The sequence below is a fragment of the Lynx rufus genome, unplaced genomic scaffold (assembly GCF_022079265.1).
Source record: "Lynx rufus isolate CCGP_SWC_20201006 ecotype Redwood Valley unplaced genomic scaffold, mLynRuf1.p SCAF_16, whole genome shotgun sequence".
Classification (NCBI taxonomy): Eukaryota; Metazoa; Chordata; class Mammalia; order Carnivora; family Felidae; genus Lynx; species Lynx rufus.
In genome coordinates, this window is record NW_025814830.1 from 40,036,846 (window position 1) to 40,057,337 (window position 20,492).

The window sequence follows — 20,492 nt, forward strand, 5'->3', positions numbered from 1 at the left end:
AGCAGGGTCTTTTCTTTCCGATCTACCGCTGAATCTCGCCCCTAGCAACATGCCCCAAACACAGAGGAGGTGCTCAGTGACTATTATTGGAATAAACGGACGCACGAGTACCCAAGCCACACTGCCGACCCCACCACAGCGGCCCGAAAGTGGCGAAGATACCTCCCAGGCTGCCTCTATGGGACCCACACGCGGAGGCCTCTGGGAAGTGTAGTCGGCCGCTGCCCGGGAGTTGCGGGAGTGAGCCTCCGCGTGCGCAAGCGCACTTCCGTCTCTGCCCCGCCGCTGCGGCCATTGTCCGGCCCCAGTGCGGCTGAGGCCGCTTTGGGCCGTCCCTCCGCACATCAGCATTGGAGAGGACGGACCCTGCAGCAGGTGTAGGAGGAGCTGGCCCGAGCCCTGCGTGGCCCCGAGGTCGTGAAATCCGGAGTCCCCAGGAAGCGGTAATTCCGAGTGCGCGGGTCCAGGCGGCACCTCCCACGGGTTTGGCTTGTATCCGCCGGGCCGCGCCCACCAGCCTGCGGATGGGACTGGGCGTGGCCAGAGGACGGTGTCCCGGACGCGGCGACCCTTTAATTTGGGGGTGGGGGAACGGCAGGCCCAGGCGCTGTCCGCGCAGCCCCTTTAATCCCTCTCCACAGAGAACTGGCTGAGGGGCAGAGGCGGGCGCGGCGCGGCGGTGAGGGGTCCGCGGTTGCAGCCGGGTGAGTGGGCCCTGTCCTCTCTCCCCAGCCCCAGTCTGGAAGCCGACCCCGGCGTGGCAGGCATGGCTCCGAGGCCTCCGATGGCCGCGCCCCAGGTGAGCAGCGGGTTTCACACTACCCCAGGGCGTCCCATCCAGCGAGGCCCCTGGGGCAGGTTTAGAGCGGTCATTGTTCTCCGCCGGAGCGACTCCCTTTCCTAGCTCGGTCTTCGCCTCCGAGCTTCCTAGCCTTGCGAAAACCCAAGATGTCCAGAGCTGGGAGGAGCGGGCTTCCCAAAAGGAGGGGACCAGGTGCAGTTCTGCTGGAGGAGTTAAGAGTGAACATGTTGGGAAGTGTCACTGTTGAGAGTCCTGAGTGCCAAGCCAATTCCTTGAACTCTTGTCAAGGAATGGAGAGGGTAGGGTCACAGGATAGACAACTGTAGAGGAGGAAGTAACTGTTAGTGAGTGAAGGAGAGAGGAGCCCCAGTCTCCGACCCGGGGGCCATAAAGAGACCTTAAGGAGCCAAAGAAGCTTGGTCAGGATTTGCGTAGGAAGAGGCTGGAGATAGGCTCTCTTGGGCCCAGAGGAAAAAACAGAACAAGAAGGACCTGTCCCATTACTTTTTGTGTACTTTTCTGCTTTAACAAAGGTATAATAGTGCACAGCCCAGGCGTCCAGCCTTCAGCTTTCATTAATTTTATGAAGCTGACTTCTCAACTCATTTATTCTTGTGAGGGAGGAGGCGTTGTCTAGAAGCATCACAACTCTGAGGTTATCCATTGATCTGCATAGAGTATATCCATGAAAATATAACAAGGTTCAGATGGTATTTTAATCTACACTCTCTTTAGAATTAAGGAAAAATCACAGATTCTAGCTGTTAAGTGTTTTAGACTATCAGGATCAATCCAGGAATGTCTGGCTGCCTCACTTGGTGGAGCATGTGAGTCTTGATCTCTGGGTTGTGAGTTCGAGCCCCACACTGGGTGTAGAGATTACTTAAAAGTAGAATTAAAAAAAAAATCAATCCAGATAAAAATACTGACTAATAATGTCATTTAAAAGCAGTTTACTGTAAATTAAACACACACAGTATGTATAATGTCTTTATATCTTTTACTTCTTGTTATATGTTTTTGCTTTATAAGGGTGAGCCTTAAGGAGGAAGACAAGTAACACTAGTACAAGACAGTTGTTTGGTTTGAGGTGAGCCAGAGCAAATCACTGGTCATCAGTGCATTTCCATAGAAAGTGTTTCCTCAGCAGGCTGTGAGAATTAGAATCACTTAACACGCTTAACATTTCATGGGGGTGATGATCCAAGGGGGAGTGATAATCCTTTCCATAAGGGTTGCCTTTTTAATGGTGAAAGTGGATTTGTGTTCTGAGCAGTGAATTTAGGGACTGCTTTAAACAACACTTTCAAAGCTTTGTTCCCTAAATACTCTAGTTCAGTTATATTCTCATGGAATGGCCTGACAGTCCACTTGGGTTACCTAACCCAGGCTGCAGGTGATGACCGTGGATAAAGGACAGGACAAGGGACTCTACAAAGGGGGCTTTTTAGGCAGAAATTTCCCTTTGTCGGAGGTTCCCTTTCTCTGAGCTTGGCCCTCCGGGAATGCAAGAGATGAGTAATTGAGTCATGTGACTGTTTATCCAGGAGGTTAACTGAGTGGGGGAAGCATCTGGCAGAAGTATATAGTACCAGAGAGGTGGTGTCAGATGTTGTCTCAGAGGTCCAGAGGCTGCTGTGAGTACAGAGAGGGGAGAGGAAATTCTGCTTGTGGGAAAGAGTGAGTGGAGATGTCACTTGAATAGGAGCAGAGTCCAACAAGTGAAAATGAAGGGGGTAGAGATAGAGCCAATTGACTGTGGGCCAGGGCATTGGGAGGCCAGAAGATGAAGGGCGTGTTCACAAAACCATTGTTCTTTGTGACAGTGTGTGTGGCTGCAGGCAGTGAGTAGATGAGAATAGAAAGGAGTTTTGGACTTTTTTCTTTTTGGCCTTCATAATCCATCCATTCATTCATCTATTCATTCAGCCAATAGCCATTGAACCCCTGTGATGTGCTGAGACACGTTTCTAAGTAGTTGGGGTACATTAGTGAACAAAATCTATAATGATCTCTGCTTTCGTGGGGCTTACACCCTAGAAGGAGGAGAAAGGAAGATTCAGTAGGTAACTTTTATAATATCCTAGAAGGTGACAGTACCTGGGGGGGAAAAGGTAGAGAAAAGTAAGGGGGATTGAGTGCGGGAGAGGGTGGCTTATGGTAAGGGTACAGCTTAAATAAGGTGGTCAGGGTAAGCCTTATCCTTACTGAGATGGTGACATCTGTACAGAAGGAGGCGATGCACAGGTCTGGAGGAGAGTGCTGTGGGTGGATGAGCAGCAGGATGGGTGTGTCTGGTGTGTTCAGAATGTTGGAAATGGTTAATGGTTAGTAGAGCTTGAGTCACTGTTCTTGAGCAGGAAACTAGGACGATTTCTTCTTAGTTTTAAAGATTTCTGTGAATGATGAAGTGTAGGAACAAGAGTTTGAAACTTGGAGCTCCTGTGGAGAGGTGTTTGGTAGATGGGACCTTCCCCCCCTGTGCTCTGCTAATACCTGAAGTGGCTCCAAAGTGGAGGGGAATGGGAGCAAAAGGAGGGATACCCTGAAAATCCTTAGGATCTGTGGGATCATTAGTAGCTGTATCTGTATAGACGTTATGTATCTTTTTCTTCATTATATGTGCACTCCATTTTCAGGAGGAATAAAAAAAAAACGGTGAAACCGCCAGGAGAGTAAGAAATGGGGAAAGTTTTAGAAGAAAAAGCTGCAAATGAAGACCAGATTTACCTTGAAGGGGAGGAAATAGGGACCAGGACCTGGTCTCCATTGAATCCAGATCCCAAGAGCTCTGTGGTTATATCATCAGGATGAACAGGCTCAGCCAAAGCTGGCCCAGGTCATCCAAACTCAGACGAGATGCTCCTGGACCCCCAGGAGCAGCCAGGCCACTTGTTGAACCAGCTCAGGATGTTTGCAGTCAGGGATGTTCAGGCTGCCTCTGTCCAGAGGTCCTCTTTCTCAGCCTTCTCCTGAGCTCACTGGAGCTGGGCTTTAAGCTCAGCCGAGACACTCTTGCCCCTGGGTAAGGTCAGGTGCCCCTCTTGTGCATTCCGACAGCACATGTACACAGCTGTCATAGTACTGTTTTTATGTCATATGGAGGTATGTGTTTATCCATCCATCTCTGTACTAGGCTTTCAGCTCCTTTAGGACAGGGCCATTTGACTGGTTTCATCCCTTTCTCCAAAGTACATACTCTGTAAGTGGGTGTCACAGCAAACACTCATAACCACTTAATGCCAAGCAGTAATTTTGTGCTTTTTGCATTTTCTGCTCCTAACATAGAAAAACTATATTTTTCCAGTGACCCCAATTTTCTGGTAAAATAATTGCATGAAACAGTTTAAGTTTCACTAAACAGTTTTTTTTTTTTCTCACTAAACGGTTTTAAGAAATTTTGTTTTTAAGACAATGTTAGGATGTCAAAACCTCTTCTAAGACCTATTTCAAAAATATGATTATTTTCCTGAGTTTTCTATGTCTTGTACTACTTTTCTTAAAACATATCTTGGGGCACCTGGGTGGCTCACTTGGTTAAGCATCTGACTTCGGCTCAGGTCGTGATCTCGCGGTCTGCGAGTTCAAGCCCCACATCAGGCTCTGTGCTGACAGCCCAGAGCCTGGAGCCTGCTTCGGATTCTGTGTCTCCCTTTCTCTCTGCCCTTCCCTTGCTTGTGCTCTCTCTGTTTCTCTGTCACTTAAATATTAAACACTAAAAAATTTTTTAAAAATATATCTTAATCAAAGCATGTGAGCATACATATAGACTCCCCCCTTTTTTTTTTTAATTTTTGTTTAAATTCTAGTTAGTTAACATACAGTATAATACTGTTTTCAGGAGTAAAATTTAGTGATTCATCACTTACAAATAATACCCAGTGCTCAACACAAGTGCCTTCCTTAAGACCATCATCCATTTAACCCAAACCCTCAGTTCTCTATCGTAAGAATCTCTCTTTTTTTTTTGTTTACTTGGAGAGAGAGAGAGAGAGAGCGCACGTGCATATGAGCAGGGGAGGGGCAGAGAGTCAGAGAGAGAATCCCAAGCAGTCTCTGTGCTATCAACTTGGAGCCCCAGGCAGGGCTCGAACCCAGAAACCACAAGATCATGACCTGAGCTGAAATCAAGAGCCAGATGCTCCACCAACCGAGCCACCCAGGTGCTTCTGTCATAAAGAGTCTCTTATGTTTTGTTTCCCTCTCCTTTTTTTCTTTCCCTTTCCATATGTTAGATGCATCTGTTTTGTTTCTTAAATTCCACATGATCATTGAAATCTTAACGATATTTGTTTTTCTCTACCTGACATTTCACGTAGAATAATACACTGTAGCTCCATCCACGTCATTGCAAATGGCAAAATTTCATTCTTTTTGATGGCTGAGTAATATTCCTCTGTGTGTGTGTGTGTGTGTGTGTGTGTGTGTGTGTGTGTGTGTTCCCCACATCTTTATCTATTCATCAGTTGATGGATATTTGCACTCTTTCCATTGTTTGGCTTTTTTTTTTTTTCTTTAATTTATTCTCAAGTTAGCTAACATACAGTGTAGTCTTGGCTTCAGGAGTAGATTCCAGTGATTCATCACTTACACATAACACCCAGTGCTCATCCCAATAGGTGCCCTCATCAATGCCTACCACCTTCCCTTCCCCTATGATCATTTGTTAAGTTTCTCAAATTCCACATATGAGTGAAATTATATATCTGTCTTTCTCATTTCACTTAGCATGATACCCTCCAGTTCCATCCATGATGTTGCAAATTGCAAGATTTCATTCGTTTTCATTACCAAGTAGTATTCCTGTGTGTGTACATCTTCTTAATCCATTCATTAGTTGATGGACATTTGGGCTCTTTCCATAATTTGGCTATTGTTGATAGTGCTGCTGTAAACATTGGGGTGCATGTGCCTCTTAAAATCAGCACTCCTGTATCCTTTGGATAAATTCCTAGTAGTGCAATTGCTGGGTTGTAGGGTAATTCTATTTTTAATTTTTTGAGGAACCTCCACACCGTTTCCCAGAGTGGCTGCATCAAGTTGCATTCCCACCAACAGAGGGCTCTCCTTTCTCCACATCCTCGCCAACATCTGTTGTTTCCTGAGTTGTTCATTTTAGCCACTCTGACTGGTGTGAGGTGGTATCAGTGTGGTTTTGATTTGTATTTTCCTGATGATGAGCAATGTTGAGCATCTTTTCATGTGTCTGTCAGCCATCTGGATGTCTTCTTTGGAAAAGTGTCTGTTCATGTCTTCTGCCCATTTCTTCACTGGATTATTTTTTTGGGGGGTGTTGAGTTTGGTAAGTTCTTTATAGATTTTGGATACTAACCCTTTATCCAATATGTCATTTGCAAATATCTTCTCCCATTCTGTTGGTTGCCTTTTAGTTTTGTTGATTGGTTTCCTTTGCTGTGCAGAAGCTTTTTATTTTGATGAGGTCCCAATAGTTCATCTTTGCTTTTATTTCCCTTGTCTTCAGAGACATGTCAATTAAGAAGTTGCTGCGGCTGAGGTCAAAGAGGTTGCTGTTTGTTTTCTCCTGTAGAGTTTTGATGGTTTTCTGCTTCACATTTAGGTCTTTGACCCATTTTGAGTTTATTTTTGTGTATGGTGTAAGAAAGTGGTCCTATTTCACTCTTTTGCAAGTTGCTGTCCAGTTCTCCCAGCACCATTTGCTAAAGAGACTGTCTTTTTCCATTGGATACTCTTTTCTCCTTTGTCGAAGATGAGTTGGCCATATATTTGTGGGTCCATTTCTGGGTTCTCTATTCTGTTCCATTGGTCTGTGTGTCTGTTTTTGTGCCTGTACCATACTGTCTTGAGATTACAGCTTTGTAATACAGGCTAAAGTCTGGGATTGTGATGCCTCCAGCTTTGGTTTTCTTTTTCAACATTACTTTGGCTATTTGGGTTCTTTTGTGGTTCCATACAAGTTTTAGGATTGTTCTAGCTCAGTGAAGAATGCTGGTACTATTTTGATTAGGATTGCTTTGAATGTGTAGATTGATTTGGGTATTACCAACATTTTAACAATATTTGCTCTTCTGATCCATGAGCATGGAATGTTTTTCCATTTTTTTGTGTCGTCTTCAGTTTCTTTCATAAGCTTTTTATAGTTTTCAGCTTACAGATTTTTTTTTTTTTTTACCTCTTTGGTTAGGTTTATTTGTAGGTATTTTATGGTTTTTGATGCAATTGTAAATGGGATTGATTCTCTGATATCTCTTTCTATTGCTTCATTATTGGCATATAGAAATGTGATTGACTTCTGTTCATTGATTTTATATCCTGAGATTTTGCTGAATTCCTGTATCAGCTCTGGCAGTTTTTTGGCGGAGTCTTTTCAGGTTTTCCACGGAGAGTATCATGTCATTTGTGAAGAGTGAAAGCTTGACTTCTTTTTTGCCAATTTGGATACTTTTTAATTTCATTTTGTTGTCTGACTGCTGAAGAAAGGACTTCCAGCACTATGTTAAACAGTGGTGAATAGTGGACATCCCTGTCGTGTTCCTGATCTCAGGGGGAAACCTCTCAGTTTTTCCCCATTGAAGATGGTATTAGCAGTGGGCCTTTCATATATGGTTTTTATGATGCTAAGATATGTTCCTTCTATCCTGACTTTGTTGAGGGTTTTTATTAAGAAAGGATGCTGTAATTTGTCAAGTGCTTTTTCTGCATCTATTGAGAGGATCATATGGTTCTTATTCTTTCTTTTATTAATATCACAGTGATTGATTTATGAATATTGAACCAGCCCTGCAGCCCAGGAATGAATCCCACTTGATCATGGTGAATAATTCTTTTAATATACTGTTGAATTCAGTTTGCTAGTATCTTGTTGAGAATTTTTGCATCATGTTCATCAAGGATATTGGCCTGTAATTTTCCTTTTTAGTGGTTTGGAATCAAAGTAATGCTGGCTTCATAGAATGAGTCTGGAAGCTTTCCTTCTGTTTCCATTTTTTGGAACAGTTTGAGAAGAATAGGTATTAACTCTGTTTTAAATGTCAGGTAGAATTCCCCTGGGAAGCCATCTGGCTCAGGAGTCTTATTGTTGGGGGATTTTTGATAACTGATTCAATTTGCTGGTTATGGATCTCTTCAAATTTCCTATTTCTTCCCCCATTTGAGTTTTGGTAGTGTGTGAGTGTCTAGGAATTTGTCCATTTCTTCCAGATTGTCCAGTTTGTTGGCATATAATTTTTCATAGTATTCTCTAGTAATTGTTTGTATTTCTATGGTGTTGGTTATGATCACTCCTCTTTCATTCATGATTTTATCTATTTCGGTCCTCTCTTCTATTTGAGAAGTCTGGCTAGTGCTTTATCAATTTGTTTATTCTTTCAAAAAAAAAAAAAAAACCCAGCTCTTAGATTCATTAATCTATTCTGGCTTTTTGGTATTCTATAGTGTTTACTTCTGCTCTTATCTTTATTATTTCTCTTCTGCTGGCTTTGCGCTTTCTTTGCTGCTGCCTTTCTAGCTCCTTTAGGTATAAGGTTAGGTTGTGTATTTGGACCTTTCTTGCTTCTTGAGACAGGCCTGAATTGCAGTATATTTTCCTCTTAAGACTGCCTTTGTTGCATCCAAAAGGGTTTGGGCTGTCATGCTTTCATTTTCATTGGCTTCCATATATTTTTAAATTTCTTCTTTAGTTTCCTAGTTGACCCACTTATTCTTTAGTAGTAGATGTTCTTTAACCTCCATGTATTTGGGGGCTTTCCAAATTTTTTCTTGTGGTTGATTTCAAGTTTCTTAGCGTTGTTATCTGAAAATATGCATGGTATGTTCTCAATCTTTTTATACTTGTTAAGGGTTGTTTGTGACCCAGTATGTGGTCTGTTTTGGAGAATGTTTCATGTGTACTTGAGAAGAATGTGTATTCTGCTGCTTATAGATGAAAAATTCTGAATATATCTGTTAAGTCCATCTGGTCCAATGTGTCATTCAGAGCCATTGTTTCCCTATTGATTTCCTGCCTAGATGATCTGTCCATTGTTGTAAGTGGAGTATTAAAGTCCCTTACAATCATGGTATTATTATCTATACATTTGATTTATTGATTTATATATTTGGGTGTTTCACGTTGGGGGCATAAACATTTATAATTGTTAGCTCTTCTTGATGGATAGACCCCTTAGTTAAGCTATAATGCCCTTCTTCATCTCTTATTACGGTCTTTATTTTAAAGTCTAGCTTGTCTGCGGCCTCCTGGGTGGCTCAGTTAGGCGTCTGACTTTGGCTCAGGTCATGATCTCTCAGTCTGTGAGTTTGAGCCCCGCGTTGGGCTCTGTGCTGACAGCTCAGAGCCTGGAGCGTGCCTTGGATTCTGTGTCTCCCTCTCTCTCTGCCCCTCCCACACTATCTCTCTCACTTTCTCTCTTTCTCAAAAATAAGTAAACATTTAAAAAAATTTAAAAAATCTAGCTTATCTGATATAAGTATGGCTACTCTGGCTTTCTTTTGATGCCCCATAGCATGGTAGATGGTTCTCCATCCCCTCACTTTCAATCTACAGGTGTTCTCAGGTCTAAAATGAGTCTCTTGTAGGCAACATATAGATGGATCTTGTTTTTCTAGCCATTCTGATACCCTGTGTCTTTTGATTGGGGCATTTAGTCCATTTACATTCAGAGTGATTATGAAAGATACAGATTTAGTGTCATTGTGTTATCTGTAGGTTTCATGTTTGTCATGATGTCTCTGGTCCTTTGTAGTCTTTGCTGCTTTCCACTCACAGAGTCCCCCTTAGGATCTCCTGCAGGGCTGGTTTAGTGGTTTTGAACTCCTTTAGTTTTTGTTTGTCTGGGAAAGCCTTTATCTCTCCTTCTACTCTGAATGACAGCCTTGCTGGATAAAGGATTCTTGGCTGCATATTTTTCCTTTTCAGCACATTGAATATTTCCTGCTACTCCCTTCTGATCTGCCAAGATTCAGTGGACAGATCTACTACCACCCTTCTTCTGTCTACCCTTGTAGGTTAAGGCCCTTTTGTCCCTAGCTGCTTTCAGAATTCTTTCTTTATCTTTGTATTTTGCCAGTTTCACTATGATATGTTGTGTTGACCCGTTTTTGTTGATTTTGAAGGGAGTTCTCTGTGCCTTTTGGACTTGGATGTCTGCTTCCTTCCCCAGATTAAGGAAGTTCTCAGCTATAATTTGTTCAAATAAACTTTCTTCCCCTTTCTCTCGCTCTTCTTCTGGAACTCCTATGATATGGATATTATTTTGTTTCATGGAATCACTTAACTCTCTAATTCTCCCTTTATGGTCTAGGAATTTCTTTTTCTTCTTTTTTTCAGCTTCATCATTTTCCATAATTTTATCTTCTATTTCACTATTCTCTATTCTCTCCTCTTCACTTCTTCTATTCTCTCCTTTGGTCACTATATCTAGTTTGTTTTGCATCATTATCAGGGAAATACAAATCAAAACCACAATAAGATACCACTTCATACCTGTCAGAATGCATAAAATTAACAACACAAGATGCGACACAGGATTGATTCCTGGGTGTTCCAAGTGCTCTTACCTCAATATAGCTGTGTTTGAGGGAAGAGGGAAATCCTGGTCCCCCTACTTCTCTGCCATCTTAACTCCCATAGTTTGGCTATTGTTGATAATGCTGCTCTAAACAGCAGGGTACATGTACCCCTTCGAATCTGTAATTTTGTATCCTTTGGGTAAATACCTAGTAGTGCAATTGCTGGTTTGTAGGGTAGTTCTATTTTTAACTTTTCGAAGAACCTCCATATTGTTTTCTATGGTGGCTGCACCAGTTTGCATTCCCACCAGCAATGTAAGAGGGTTTCCCTTTCTCTGCATCCTGACCAACACTTGTTGTTTCTTGGGTTGTTAATTTTAATGCATTCTCACAGGTATTTTAATGCATTCTCACAGGTGTTAAGTGGTATCTCATTGTGGTTTTGATTTGTATTTCCTTGATGATGATTGATGTTGAGCATCGTTTCATGTGTCTGTTGGCCATCTGGATGTCTTCTTTAGAAAAGTGTCTATTCATGTCTTCTGCCCATTTTCTTAACTTGATTATTTGGTTTTTTGGGTGTTGGGTTTGGTAAGTTCTTTATAGATTTTGGACATTAACCCTTTGTCAGATATACATATCATTTGCAGATGTCTTGTCCCATTCCATAGGCTGCCTTTTAGTTTTGTTGATTGTTTCCTTCACTATGCAGAAGCTTTTTATCTTGATGAAGTCCCAATAGTTCATTTTTTTTTGCTTCCGGCAAGGTGTCTAGTAAGAAGTTGCTGTGACTGAGGTCAAAGTGGTTGCTGCTTGTGTTCTCCTATAGGATTTTGATGGTTTCCTCTCTCACATTTAGGTCTTGTATCCATTTTGAATTTATTTTTGTGTCTGGTGTAAGAAAGTGGTCCTGTTTCATTCTTCTGCACATTGCTGTTCAGCTTCCCAACACCATTTATTGAAGAGACTATCTTTTTTTCCATTGGATACTCTTTTCTGCTTTGTTGAAGATGAGTTGACCATATAGTTGTGGGTCCATTTCTGGGTTTTCTGTTTTGTTCCATTGATCTATGTGTCTGTTTTTGTGCCAGTACCATACTGTCTTGATGACTACAGCTTTGTAATATAGGTTGAAGTCTGGAATCATGATGCCTCCAGCTTTGCTTTTCTTTTTCAGGATTGCTGTGGCTATTCGGGTTCTTTTGTGGTTCCATACAAATTTTAGGATTGTTTGCTCTAGCTCTGTGAAAGATGCTGGTGGTATTTTGATAGGGATTGCATTAAATGTGTAGATTGCTTTGGTAGTATAGACATTTTGACGGTGTTTGTTCTTCCATTCCATGAACGTGGAATGTTTTCCCATTTCTTTGTGTCCTCTTCAGTTTCTTTCATAAGTGTTCTATAGTTTTACTTCTTTAGGTTAATTCCTAGGTATCTTATTGTTTTTGGTGCAATTATAAATGGGATTGATTCCTTGATTTTTTTTTTTCTGCTTCATTATTGGTGTATAGAAATGCGACTTTGCTGAATTCATGTATTAGTTCGAGCAATTTTTTGGTGGAGTCTTTCAGGTTTTCTACATATAGAGTATTGTGCCATCTGCAAATAGAGTTTGACTTCTTCCTTGCCAATTTGGATGCCTTTTATTTCTTTTTGTTGTCTGATTGCTGAGACTAAGACTTCCAGTACTATGTTAAATAGTAATGGTGACAGTGGACATCGCTGTCTTGTTCCTGATTAAAGAAAAAAGCTTTCATTTTTTTCCCCATTGAAGATGATATTAGCTGTGGATCTTTCATATATGGCCTTTATGATTTGAGGTATGTTCGTCTATCCCTACTTTGTTGAGGGTTTTTATAAAAAATGGATGCTGTAGGGACACCTGGGTGGCTTAGTCGGCTAAGCGTCCAACTCTTGGTTTCAGCTCAGGTCGTGATCTCAGGGTTTGTGTGTTCGAGCTCCATATCAGGCTCCATGCTGACAGTGCAGAGCTTGCTTAGGATTCTGTCTCTCTCTGCCCCTCCCCCCGCCCAAAGAAATAAATAAACTAAAAAAAAAAAAAAAATGGTTGCAGGATTTTGTCAAATGCTTTTTCTGCATCTATTGAGAGGATTGTATGGTTCTTATTCTTTCTTTTATTAATGTAATATATCGCATTGATTTGTGAATATTAAACCACCCTTGAAGCCCAGGAATAAATCCCACTTGATCATGGTGAATAATTTTTTTAATGTACTGTTGGATTTGATTTCCTGGTATCTTGTTGAGAATTTTTGCATCCATGTTCATCAAGGATATTGGCCTGTAATTCTCCTTTCTAGTGGAGTCTTTGTCTGGTTTTGGAATCAAGGTAATACTGGCATTGTAAAATGAGTTTGGAATTTTCCATTTCTATTTTTTGGAACAGTTTAGGAAGAATAGGTGTTAACTCTTCTTTTAATGCCTTATAGAATTTCCCTGGGAAGCCACCTGGCTCTGTAGTATTGTTTGTTGGGAGATTTTTGATTAATGATTCCATTTCTTTTCTGGTTATGGGTCTGTTCAAATTATGTATTTCTTCCTATTTCAGTTCTGGTAGTTTGTATGTTTCTAGGAATTTGTCCATTTCTTCCAGATGCCCAGTTTGTTGGTGTATAATTTTTCATAACATTCTTTTGTAATTGTTTTTCTGTGGTATTGGTTATGATCTTCTCATTTGTGATTTTATTTATTTGACTCCTTTCTCTTTTTGAAAAGTCTGGCTAGGGGGTTATTTATTTATTTATTTATTTATTTTTGGGAGAGAGTGGGGAGTGTTCACATGAGTGGGGGAGGGGCAGAGGGAGAAGGGAGAGAGAATCTTAAGCAGGCTCCACACCCAGCATGGAGCCCTATGTGGGGCTCAGTCTTACAACCATGAAATCATAACCTGAACTGAAATCAAGAGTTAGATGTTTAACTGACTCAACCACCCAGGTGCCCGAAGTTTATTAATTTTATTCTTTCAAGGTACCAGCTCTTAGTCTCATTGATATGTTCTGTTTGTTCATTTGTTTGTTTCTATATCGTTTATTTCTGCTCTAATATTTATTATTTCCCTTCTTCTGGCTTTAGGCTTTATTTGCTATTCCTTTCCTACCTCCTTTAAGTGTTAAGTTAACTTGAGTATTTGATATTTTTCTTGGTTCTTATGTAGGCCTGTATTGTTGCCACTTACTTCTCTCTTAGGACTGCCTTTCCTGCATCCCAGTGGTTTTGGACTGTTGTGGTTTCATTTTCATTTGCTTCCATGTACTTTTTTACTTCTTTAATTTCCTGGTTAACCCACTCATTCTTTAGCAGGATGTTTTTTAACCTCCATGTATTTGTAGTCTTTCCAAATTTTTTCTTGTGTTGACTTCAAGTTTCATAGCATTGTGGTCTGAAAATATGCATGGTATGATCTCAATCTTTTTATATTTGTTGAGGGCTGTTTTGTGACCCAGTATGTGGTCTATTTGGAGAATGTTCTGTGTGTACTTGAAAAGAATGTGTGTTCTGCTTTAGGAAGAAATGTTATGAATATACCTATTAAGTTCCATCCGGTTCAGTGTGTCATTCAAAGCCATTGTTTCCTTGATGATTTTCTGTTTGGATGCCCTGTCCATTACTTTAAGTGGGGTGTTAAAGCTCCCTACTATTATTGTATTATTATCAATAAATTTCTTTATGTTTGTTAATTGATTTATATATTTGGGTTCTCCCAAGTTGGGGAAATAAACATTTATAATTGTTAGATCTTCTTAATTATGGTGTAATGCCCTTCTTCATCTCTTATTACAGTCTTTGGTTTAAAGTCAATTTTGTCTGATGAAAGTATGGCTTTCTTTTGACTTCCATTAGAATGATAGATGGTTCTCCGTCCTTTACATCATCCTTTACTTTCAATCTGCAGGTGTCTTTAGGTCTGAAATGAATCTCATATAGGCACCATATAGATGGGTCTTGTTTTTTAGTCCATTTTGATGCCCTTTGTCTTTTGATTGAAGCATTTAGTCCATTTACATTCAGAGTGATTATTGATAGATATGAATTTAGTGCCTGTGTATTACCTATAAAAATAGCGTTTCTGGTGATTTTCTCTGTTCCTTTCTAGTCTTTGTTACTTTTGGTCCTTTTCTTCCCCCCCACTCATAGGGTCCCCTTTAATATTTCTTGTAGGGCTGGTTTAGTAGTCATGAACTCCTTTAGTTTTTGTTTGGGAAACTCTGTATCTCTTCCTCTCTCTTTTTTTTTTAAGTTTATTTATTTTGAGAGAGAAAGACTGTGTGAGTGGGAGAGGAGCAAAGAGAGAGGGAGACAGAGAATTCCAAGCAGGCTCCATGCTGCCAGAGCAGAGCCCAACACAGGACTTGAACTCACAAAACCATGAGATCATGACCTGGGCTGAAACAAAGAGCTGGACACTTAACTGCCTGAGCCACCCAGGTGCCCCTCTCTTCTTCTATTCTGAATGACATTCTTACTGGATAAAGTATTCATGGCTGCATATTACCCTCATTCAGCACATTGAATATATCCTGCCACTCCGTTCTGATCTGGCATGTTTCTATGGACATATCTTCTGCAAACCTGATCTGTTTTCCCTCGTATGTTAAGTACTTTTTCTCCCTTGCTGCTTTCAGGAGTCTTTCCTTAACTGTGTATTTTATGAATTTGACTATGATATGTCTTGGTGATGGCTGCTTTAAAAAATTTTTTTTTAATATTTATTTATTTTTGAGAGAGACAGAGACAGAACTTGAGCGGGGGAGAGGCAGAGAGAGGGAGCAAGACACAGAATCCGAAGCAGTCTCCAGGCTCTGGGCTGTCAGCACAGAGCCCAGTGCAGGGCTCGAACCCATGGACGGTGAGATCATGACCTGAGCCGAAGTCGGACACCCAACCGACTGAGCCACCCAGGCGCCCCTGTGATGGCTGCTTTTGTTGAATTTAATGAGAGTTCTCTGTGCTTTTTGGATTTTGATGTCTGTTTTCTTCCCCAGTTTAGGAAAGTTTTCAACTATAATGTGCTTAAATAAACCTTCTGCCCCTTTTTCTCTCTCTTCATCCTGGGGCTCCTATAATACAAATGTTATTACGCTTTAAAGAGTTGCTGAGTTCCCTAAGTCTGCATTTTGACCCAATACCTTTCTTTCCCTCTTCTTTTCAGCTTCATTATTTTCCATAATTTTATCTTCTGTTATCACTGATTCGTTCCTCTGCTTCATCCATCCTCATTATCACAGCATCCATTTGAGCTTGCATCTCCATTATTGTATTTTTAATTTCATCCTGACTAGTTTTTAGTTCTTTTATCTCTGCAGTTGGGGATTCTCTAGTGTCTTCTATGCTTTTTTCATGCCCAGCTAGTATCCTTATAATTGTTGTTTTAAATTCTAGTTCAGACATCTTACTTACATCTGTATTTATTAAATCCCATGCCTTCACTTCTTCCTGTTTTTTCTTTTGGGTGAATTCCTGTCTTCTCATATTGTCCAGGTCAAAAAACAAAGCAAAACAAAAAAGGAAGCTAGATCCTAGGTGTGTTTTGGTCTCCTTGTTAAAAGGAGCTAGATCAAAAAAAATAATAATAATAAATAAGTAACATATAAAACATTAAATTTAAAAATTTTTTTTAAATATTAAAAATTGCTTTTTCTGTATCCCAAGAAGAGTGGGAAATATTTCCCCTAGAGCTGAAGCTTTGTAACATTCTATGATCAGTAAACTTGTGCATGTGAGGGTTTATGCTTATCTTCTGGAGGTGCAGGCTGCTGCACTGATTCAGGCTGACTTGCCCTAGTGGAGATGCACCTGCAGGGCACAGGGGGCAGGGGTTGGTGTAAATGACTCTAGCCTCCCTTGGTGGTGCTGTTTTGCTCACTGAAGTTGATCATTGCTGATGGGTGGGGTGAAAATTGTGTCACCTGGCTCCCTTTTCCCCCAGCGAGGAGCTCACACCCACCACTCTTCAGGAAGCCCTCACAGGAGAGCAAACAATCACCTTTCTTGTGTGGCTGGCTTCTGCCAGATCCCCAACTTCATCCTGCCTGTATCTGAGCTGTCCACCTGACAGGCCACAGCACTTCTGTGTTTTATCTCAGGTGCATTGGCTGAGTTTCAAAGCTCCACATTTTAGAGATTGCGCAGGGAGTACCCATGCTGATCCTCTAGAGGAGGGTCTTGCTCTGCAAGACTGGCCGGTGCCAGCTTGTTGCAGAAATGGGTTATACAAATGCACAGCAGTTCATTATTTATAGTAAAGCACAGCAGAGGGGCACCTGGGTGGCTCAGTTGTTTGAGCATGACTCTTGATTTCAGCTTAGGTCATGATCTCCTAGTTTGTGAGTTCAAGACCTGTATTGGGCTCCTTGCACTGACAGTGTGGAGCCTGGTTGGGATTATCTCTCCTGTCTTTCTGCCCTTCCTGCACACAAACTGTCTCTCTCAAAATAAATAAATAAACTTAAAAAAAATGTAAAGCACAGCAGAAAGCTGGCACCAAGGCTTGCTGCCCTCAGCTAGCATCCTATGCTATGTTAGCAAATGGAGCAGCTCAGTGGCACCTGCCAGATCTTTTGCCCCCAGAGAGACTGTGCCACCTCTCCCAAATGCACTTGAAGCAGCATAACTGCTTCTCCCCATGTGATCCAGGGGATCTTCAGACCATGGTGCTTGCTCTGTGTCTCTGCTCTCCTTCCCCACCAGACCACAATTCAGCCTGCCAAGTGAGATTCTGGTGATGGTGCAAACCTCTGAAACTTCAGACTCTGCACTCAAACTTGTGGTATTGAGCCCCTCTCCTTTCCCAAGGCAGTGGTTTTGGGGAAAGAGTTTTTCTTATGCAGTTCCCCACGTGCACTTTCACTCTTTCTTCTGTCTCTTTCTGTCTCTCGTGCTTTTCTCTCTGCGATCAGGGTTCCTTCCCCATTGCAGCACCTAGAGCTCTTTTCCTCCCCAAATCAACTCTTTGCAGTTACTACTTTCCACAATGTGGTAGGTTTTTTTCAGCTCTAGTTGTGCATTTTTACTCTCTGAATCCTCAGATCAATTTCTTGGACGTTCAAAATGATTTGATATATCTTTTTAAAGTTTATTTATTTATTTTGAGGGAGTGGGGGAGGGGCAGAGAGAAAGAGAGAATCCCAAGCAGGCTCCATGCTGTCAGTGCAGATCCTGATGCGGGGCTCAGTCTCACAAACTGAGATCATGACATGAACCAAAATCCAGGGTTGGACACTTAACTGACAGAGCCACCCAGATACCCCCAAAATGATTTGATATTTATCTAGCTGTGTTCGAGGGATGAGGCAAGCCTAGGGTCTCCGTACTCCTCTGCCTGACTCCTCTTGACTCCTCCCTAACATAGACTTTTTAACAGAAAAGAGTCATTTGTCATCCTTCTTTAGCACCTCTGTATTTGTTGTAATAAATTTCCTTCTTTTCTCCTTAATGCATGTTTTTCCCTTAAACATTTTCAATGAAAACATTTTAAATTTCATCTACAGTAAAACCTTGGTTTGTGAGCATAATTCGTTCCAGAAACATGCTTGTAATCCAAAGCACTTAATATCAAAGCGAATTTCCTTGTAAGAAATAATGGAAACTCAGAGGATTCGTTCCACAACTGAAATAGTTTCATATAAAAATGATTACAATACAGAATAATAAAATACAAAATTTAAAAAAAAATAAATTAACCTGCACTTATCTTTGAAAACCTTTGTGGCTGGTGTGAGGGAAGCAAGAAAGTTTGTGCAACTTTAACAAGGAACTTATCCAATGACACTTGCTTTTGCCTCCTTTTGAGGATTTCATGGAAATGTGACATTGCATTGACTATCACCCACAATCCCACAGAGAGAGAGAAAGAGAAGAACCATTGGCTCACTTGTGATCATGTGATCACGTACTACTTGTATTGCAAGACATCACTCGTTTATCAAGTTAAAATTTATTAGAAATGTTTGCTCATCTTGTGGAACACTTGCACAAGTTACTTGCAATCCAAGGTTTTATTGTAAGTTTTTTTTCCCAGGGGTGGTGGAGAGTGGCAGAGGGAAAGAGAGAGAATCTTAAGCAGGCTCCATGCTCAGCCTGGAGCCTGACGCAGGGCTCAATCCCATGACCCTGGGATCATAACCTGAGCCAAAGTCGAGAGTCAGATGCTCAACTGACTGGGCCACCCGGGCACCCCTAAATTTCATATAATTTTTATAAAGAGTTTTATTTTGTTTTATTTACTTATTTAGTTTTTTTTAGATAGAGTGTGAGTGCACAAGTGGTGGGAAAAGGAGCGGGAGACAATCTTAAGCAGGCTCCATACCCTGCACGACCCTGAGATCATGACCAAAGCTGAAATCAAGAGTCAGACCAACTGAGCCACGCAGGTGACCCCTTTATGTTTTTTTAAAAATCATTTTTTTTTTTAACATGAAAGAGAGGGAGAATGAGAGAGAGAGCAGGGTAAAGGAGCAGAAAGAGAGAAAGAATCTTAAGCGAGCTCCAGTGTGGAGCCTGACTCTGGGTTTGATCCTGTGACCCTGGGATCATGACCTGAGCCAAAGTCAAGAGTCAGATATTCAAGTGACTGAGCCACTCAGGTGACCCTAAAAATCACTTTCAATGGCGATGTATGGTGATTCCATACAATCACCCAGGTGCCCCTGTTTTATATTGATTTCCATGAGCATACTAAAATTTTTTTTTTAATTTTTTTTTTTTTTTACATTTATTTATTTTTGAGAGAGAGAGACAGAGCACAAGTAGGGGAGGGGCAGAGAGAGAAGGAGACACAGAATCTGAAGCAGGCTCCAGGCTCCGAGCTGACAGTACAGAGCCTGACGCAGGGCTCGAACTCACCAGCCGTGAGATCATGACCTGAGCCGAAGTCAGACGCTTAACCGACTGAGCCACTCAGGCGCCCCGAGCATACTAAAATTTTTTAACCATTTTCTCAGCATTAGGTTGTTTTCTAAAATTTTTACAATTACAAATAATACTGGGATAAAATTGGTTACGGTGGATAGTTTTTTGTTTTTGTTTTTTTTGAAAATACAATTAAAAAAATTATTTGCAGGGTGCCTGAATGGCTTACTTTCTAGACCCTAGATTTCATCTCAGGTCATGATCTCCCAATTCGTGAGTTTGAGCCTGGAGTCAGGCTCCATGTTGTCAGTGCAGAGTCTGCTCGGGATTCTCTCTTTCTCTCTCTCTCCCTCTCCCCCTCTCTCCTCTCCCTCTCCCTCTCCCCCTCTCCCTCTGCCCCTCCCCTTTGTGCATATTCTCCCTAAGTAAATAAAATTTTTTTTAAAAAGTATTTGCATTTGTATTTTTTAAAGGAAATCTTAAAAAAAAAACCACTTTTTTTTTTTTTTAATTTATTTTTGACAGAGCACAAACAGGGGAGGGGCAGTGAAGAGGGAAACAGGATCTATAATGGGTTCTACTTGAAAAGCGGAGAGCCCAACGTGGGGCTCAAACCCACAAACTGTGAGATCATGACCTGACCTGAAGTCAGATGTTTAATCAACGGAGCCACCCAGGCACCCCTGCATCTGTATTCTTAAGTGAAATAGCCCTTAGAGTGAGAAAGATCTACTACAGGTTTTGGTGATCTGTTTATCCTGAACTTACAGAAGCATTCAGATTGCTTATTATCTTTTTCTGCCTTTTGAAAGAATTTACCCTATAAAACATTTAGATCTAGGATTTTTAATGGAAAGGATAATTGGGAACAGTTTGCTCTGTTTCTTCCTCAATTATTAAGGTTTTTTTCTGTCAACACTGGTGATTTAAAATTTAAAAATTACCCACTTCATTAAGATTTTTCACATTTCTTAATACCTGCTATATATTTTATGGGTTTGTTTATTCCCTTTAAAGTCATTTATTTTGTTATTGTTTCTTTTTGTTTTAAGATTTTATTTTTAAGTAATCTCTACATCCAATGTGGGGCTAGAACTCACAACCCTGAGATCAAGAGTCACACACTCCACTGATGGAGCTGGCCAGGTGCCCCAGTTGTTTCTTTGATATACTAGATTTCTCAAAACTCTTTCTGTTTGGCTGGTATTTAAGAGGAACCAGCTTTTGAATTTGGCTCTTAATGCTGCTTTTTGTTTTCCAAGAATTTAATTCACCTGATTTTTTGGGGAGCCTCAAAATCTCCTCATTTTCCTTAAGAATGACCCAGACTCTGTAT

The 20,492-nt window shown here is 41.0% G+C and overlaps 1 protein-coding gene across 8 annotated transcripts in view; it reads left to right on the plus strand.

Moving 5' to 3' along the window:
* The first annotated feature begins 274 nt into the window (after positions 1-274).
* ZFP90 (ZFP90 zinc finger protein) overlaps positions 275-20,492 on the plus strand; it is a 37,941-nt gene continuing 17,723 nt past the window's right edge. For 5 of the 8 annotated variants that reach the window (XR_006961884.1, XR_006961885.1, XM_047078646.1 and 2 more), the window contains exons 1-2: positions 275-443; positions 733-799. Coding sequence is in view for 5 of the 8 variants with exons in the window: in XM_047078646.1 (XP_046934602.1) it covers positions 767-799 (33 nt within the window). In the remaining 3 variants the exon portion in view is untranslated. Of the gene's footprint in view, positions 444-483; positions 800-20,492 lie in introns of those variants that run through there. The other 3 variants (XM_047078649.1, XM_047078651.1, XM_047078648.1) reach the window with 3 other exon arrangements.